At 36.8% G+C, this 6,003-nt stretch overlaps 1 protein-coding gene across 1 annotated transcript; it reads left to right on the plus strand.

Moving 5' to 3' along the window:
* The first annotated feature begins 1,868 nt into the window (after window positions 1–1,868).
* LOC117791639 (muscle-specific homeobox protein tinman) lies at window positions 1,869–5,603 on the plus strand. Its single transcript, XM_034631446.1, has 3 exons — window positions 1,869–2,050; window positions 3,427–4,070; window positions 5,024–5,603. Exons 1-3 carry the CDS (start codon window positions 1,869–1,871, stop codon window positions 5,467–5,469), a joined length of 1,272 nt encoding a protein of 423 aa, XP_034487337.1. The 3' UTR covers window positions 5,470–5,603.
* Window positions 5,604–6,003: the final 400 nt, after the last annotated feature.

Below are 6,003 nucleotides of genomic sequence, written 5' to 3' on the forward strand. Positions count from 1 at the left end.
TTAACTATGTTATGATCTATTTATTTTTTATAAAGTAAATTTTAACAATAAAAACGTAAGCTTTATAAATTTCTTAATAACTACTAGCTACATATTTTTATTACATAAATTAGCTATTTTCGATCATGATATTCTGACAACACTGGCTTGCGGTGATTTAAGCTGCGCATTCGATATCGATATATCAGTCAAGTTTGTTAAAGGAATTTTATATGTAAAATAGTGCATCATCGTAGTTCAGTTGATGCATTAAGTTATTAATCTAATTAATCATAAAGCTTAGCTGTTCTTTTCAGTATCATCATAATAATACTAGTCTATCGCCCGACCGCCAATAGCAATTTAAATTGAATTAATTAATTGTAAACGTCTGTTTGACAAAGCGTCTGTGCTACAACACATAAATACGCCACCTATCGTCTTTTTTTTTTTTTTAAAGAAGATGCCGTTTCTGGATCAAAAAATGGCACAAGCGTACCGCGGCGTTCAATTTAAGTTATTTTAGTTTTATAGAAATAAGTTATAAATAAATTAATAATAAATTGAAAATTTTTAATTCGAAATTAGATAAAATAAAAATGATAGTTTTTAAAAAAATTTGTGAGTTTGGTGTGTCTCGGGTGGAGAAGTTGAAAAAAAGAGCACTGTCGTTCTATTTTCCAAGCAAATGAGTCTACGAACGAAATTAGTTGATGGCAGTTTCTGGAAGTATTGAGCATTTTGAATGACTTCTTAATCAAATAGAATTATTACCACTTAAAGCATTTGAGCACTTTTCATATTTTTTAAAAGATATTTCTACCATTTGTTGCTGTTAACAGCCTTGAAATTCAGAAATCACTGTGACTGCGTTCCTAGCATTTGAAATTTGATTTGATTTGGCGCCAAGAACGTTAAGGATTTTAATTTATATTGTTCTGTATTAATCAGAATATTTTGGTCATCGCCACAAAAGAATTTAGATAAGGTATATTTTCTACTTCTTTCCTATTCACGTATGAATTAAGTTACTTGAGTGTTAATAAAACAGTTAAAATAAAAATAATTTGTAAAAAAGTTGTTAAAGGTACTTGTTCACCTAATGTTCGAAAAAAGCACGTACTTGTAAATTTTCGTTGAAGATTTGTTTACTTAAAACATCAGTAAAGTCAAGTGTGCGAATATTGGCACTTAAGCCCCACTTGAAATCGGATCAACGGTATAATAAGGCTATTTAGCATGCAATATAATATTGTGTATGGGTGGGAAACAACTTAAGGACTTTGCAGTAATAAATATCTTACAAAAATACATACTTAAGCTCAAGAAGCCAAATAAAATCTGCATAAAGTGGCTGCGAACTAACAGTTAGGGACGACAGCAACAACAACCAGAAGAGTCAGACAAATGCACGCACACACACGCACAAGAGGAGGACAGCTGCACAGTCTTTGCTGTGATTGGCTGTAATGCGGCCATTTTCTGGAACGAACATCATTCGAATACACACACGCGTGCGTGTTTGTGTGTGTGAGTGCACGGGTGGTTAGCAAACGTTTGAAAAGATTCAATTCTCATTCAGTTCGAAAAACGCGCTGACAAATTGAGGACACGCTCGAGTGCGCAGCGGAACGGCGCATCGTTTAAGGTTTGAGTTAACAAAAAAATCAAATACCGTTGCAAGGGGTGCGCGGCTCCTCCTCCTACTCCTCCTTCGCCCGCTCAACTAACAGCAACTACCACCTACTCATAATTGCTGTCGCAGTCAAGTGTCGTTCGGTTCAGTGTGTAGTTCAAGTGCATTTTGGCAAATTGTTGTATTTATATTAATTTAAAGTGCCTCTCAAGAGTTCAAGTGATTTGAATTGTGCCAAAGTCAAAGAGCCATAATGTTGCAACATCATCAACACCAGACACAATCCGCTGGCTATTATGACTACAATCAAACACCAAGTCCCAGCAGCATGACAAATGCGGATGCCTTAAATACAACTCCATTCTCAGTCAAGGATATACTTAATATGGTCAACCAAACAGAGGCCTATGAAGGCGCCTATGGACATCTCGAGAGGTGAGTCAAAGAGTTAAGATTAGAGGCATGAAAAAGCTGAAAGCCAATGCAGTTATTGTTGGTATAAATATTAAATAAATAGTATTAGAAAATAATCAAATCACTTTGGGATAAACTTGATAGCTCATACAGGACAAACGTTAATGTATCTAATTTTTTATTTAAATTTTGAACTGAGCAAAAGTTGAAGTATTTCATTTACTTTATACAATTGAAAATTTCAAAATGTACAAAATTTTAGCATATTTTAAGATAAAATTTGAAGTTTATGCAGGACGAAATTTTATTAGTCTAATTTATTTTTTTAAATTTAGATTAAGGACAAAAGTTTAAGCATTCCATTTGTTTTATGCAATTGAAAATTTCAAAATATTAAAATTTGTAACATTAAAAAATTGTAGGCTTTGTTTATGCTACAGGTCGCTTTCTAAGTAATGAATAATGTACACATAAATTGTTTAGTCTGGAAACGAGTTTTTTATTTTTAATTATTTTTTTTATGTATATTGAAGTTAAATATTTTCAAGTCTATATATACACGACATAAGTCTAATTTTAAAGCAAGCTACAATATATCCAAGCAAATGTTTATTCAGTTTCTGTCAGCATCTACCTGTAACACAGCAATCTTAGACAGTCTCAGTCTCACAACTTCTTGGTAGACAGAGTTGTGTGTGTTTTGTATTTATTTATTTTTAATAAGGCTCCATAGGAAATTAATTTCTACCAATTTTCCACAAAAAGATAATATTTTCCTAACCTTTTGCTGAGACGGAGAGCGAGAAAGAGAGAGAGAGAGAGAAATCGACAGCTAAGCAGAAGAAATCCTATGAAAACATATACGAGCATGAATTGCAAATAGGACTAAAGGGAGCTGCAGTCTGTGTCGTTTGACAAATCATCGTTATTTGTACAAGAGGCAGGACAAAGACAAGATGCACAGACAGACACAACAGACACAAAGTGTTAACAATAAGAATAACAAAGTCAGAGTTGAAAATTTGAAGTTAGAGTCATAGGACTGATCAGGTCAGAGGTGGTCAGGCAGCTAGGCAGGCGGTCAGGCGGTCAGGCGGACTTTATGCGGCGCCGGACGTTGTCCTGTGGCTGTGGCTGTGACTGTGTCTGTGCTTGGGCCTGGTCAACATATGTGATTCGCATGTGTGTCCTTTCGGTGGCGGACATGCGTACTGGCCTCGCTGGGGCGTCTTTAATTGTGATGAGGCATGAAATGATGTCACCAAGGGTCGCGACAGCAGGAAGTAAGCTGCCAACAAAAAATTGTACACTCGATTTTCTAAGCTCTTGCTGCGTGATGCAACATGTGCTATCCAGGCCCAACAAACTAACCTTCGACTTTCTTTGCTCTCTCTCAGTGCGACGGCAGCGTCGGCGCTCTATGGCGCCGCTGAGTATCAACATCATCAGCATCCGCATCAGCAACAAGCCAGTCATCACCAACAGCAACTACAGCAGCAACATCAACAGCAACAGCAACATCAACAGCAACAACAGCTTCAGCAGCAACAGCAACATTTGGTGGAACATGAAGAGGATGCATTGGCCACATCCTCGTTGTCGCCATTGCTGCCACCGCCACATGGTCATCATCAGCTGTATGCCGGCTATCATCAGGATTACGGCATGTCCGCACACATGTTCCAGCATCCACAGAGCTATCAAACAGCCTACAATGTGACCGCCTCACAGTTCTATGCCGGATCCACGGCCAATGCCTATCAGAATCCAGCGGGTTACAACTACAACTATGCTGGCACAGGGGATGTCTACGCTGGCTCCTCGACAATCCCCACAATTCCGCCTCCAATCAGCATCAAGAGCGAGTACATACCCACGCCCTATGTGACGCCCTCGCCCACCCTCGACCTAAACAGCTCCACGGAGGTGGAGGTGCATGCCTCGGCGCATAAGCATCCCGGTAATGGCATCTCCCAGAGGCTGCTCGAGAGCAGCAGCATCAGGACCATTAATAATACGGCCGGGGAATGCACAAAGCGAAGTGAGTAATCAGCCAATTCTACAAAATTTATTGAATTGTTATCTAAGGGGGATATAAGTAGATGTTAATGATGTTAGGAATGAATAGTTCTTTAAAAAATTACAGAAAACTCTGTCTCTGTGGTGTTGTTTTTATTAGCGAGTCCTGATCATGAAATTAAGGTATACAAGTTAAATAAAGAATAAAATATAAACAGAAGGAGGAAATCAAAGCAAAATGAATAGAAAACAGGACAAAGATCTGTCCAACTTTAAAGTTTCATAACTATGTTAAAGCGGAACAGACGGAAACGGAACATAATTTAATCAACACCTATCCGATTTTTTATCGACTCTCGTGTAATTTTTATCATGGCTTAGATTCTAAATCGTTCTGCATTTAAGTTTTATTAAATTCGTTATAAAATTTGTCGTCTAGATCTAGATATTGATTTTGATAGTAAGGGTCCTCCCTTGCTCATTTTCTAGGATTCAAAATGGTAAATCTCAAGTTTCGAGTTTAAATCAACTCCTTGTATCGTAAAACTCAAAACTTGATTATGAGACCCTTCAGTTTCTTGTAAAAATTCATGTCAAAATAAAGAAATATTTTGACTTGTTAAGTTGCTAGGTCAGAGGCTTGAGCAACTTTAAACTGGCATAACTTTATCAAAATCTAACCGATTTTCAAGCGGAATGGCGTTTTATTTTATTCAGCAATTAAATTTTATTAACATCGTTGAATAAAAATTATTTAAGTTCAAAATTTCAACTTTAAATCCATTTTGGATTTGTAAAATTTTTCAAAATTGAATTTTTATATTATTATTAAATTAAATATTATAAATTTACGCAACCGATAATGTTAGCCAAACCAGTGTTTTAAGGCTAACAAAATCTAAAATCAAAGCAGAAGCAGAAATTCAAATATCTTTCGGTTCCTAACACCTTCTTTTCATTTGTGTATCCTTACAGAGGATAGTCAGGTCACCTCATCCCGCGCCGAGTTGCGTAAGAACAGCAGCGGGAACAGCAGTGGGAACAACAGCAGTAACAACAACAGCAACAATGTATCTGGAAAACCGAGAATGAAACGCAAACCGCGTGTATTGTTCTCCCAGGCGCAGGTCCTGGAGCTGGAATGCCGTTTCCGTCTAAAGAAGTATCTGACGGGTGCAGAGCGAGAGATCATAGCACAGAAATTGAATCTGTCGGCAACACAGGTGAAGATTTGGTTCCAAAATCGACGTTACAAGTCGAAGCGTGGCGACATCGATGGCGATGGAATTGTGAAGCATCATCTGAAGCTCAAATCGGATTCACTGCAATCGCCAACGGGCAGCTCCTTGCCCCCGCCCCTTCCCAGTCACATGATGTGGCCAAATCCAGCGCAGCAGACACAACAACTGCAATTGCAGTAGGAACAATTTTAATATCTAATTTATTACAATCTTTACAATGTTTTACTTTAACGAAAATGCCTCATAACTGTAGTACCTTGTTGTATATATTTTTACTATATATTTGGACAATAAATAAAGTTTAAGAGCCAAAAGGATCAATTAGAATTTTTCTCAACTCAATGTCTCTTTCGATTTATTTGGAGTCTTAAATAAATATTAGGGTGCATCAATTTGTAACGGCTAAAAAAATGTTAAAAATGGTAACCCAAATTCGGAATCTTCGGTTAATTTTAAGGTGCTTTTAACTAGAAGCTACAGCTTTAAAATCAATTCCTAGTTGCCACTTTTTGAGTTGAAAAATGTATATCTGTTACATTTTTGAGCATGCATTACTAGCATATTATTAGTATTTTTAGTCGGATCCTGACAAGATTGGTATTAAAAATATCTTAGAGTTCACCCTTTGAATACGAATTTTGGTTACCATTGCTATTTTTTATTCTTCGAAAAAATCGATGCACCCTAATGAATATATCTGCCACCGTTTCCATT

Source organism: Drosophila innubila, assembly GCF_004354385.1.
Source record: "Drosophila innubila isolate TH190305 chromosome 3R unlocalized genomic scaffold, UK_Dinn_1.0 2_E_3R, whole genome shotgun sequence".
Taxonomy (NCBI): Eukaryota; Metazoa; Arthropoda; class Insecta; order Diptera; family Drosophilidae; genus Drosophila; species Drosophila innubila.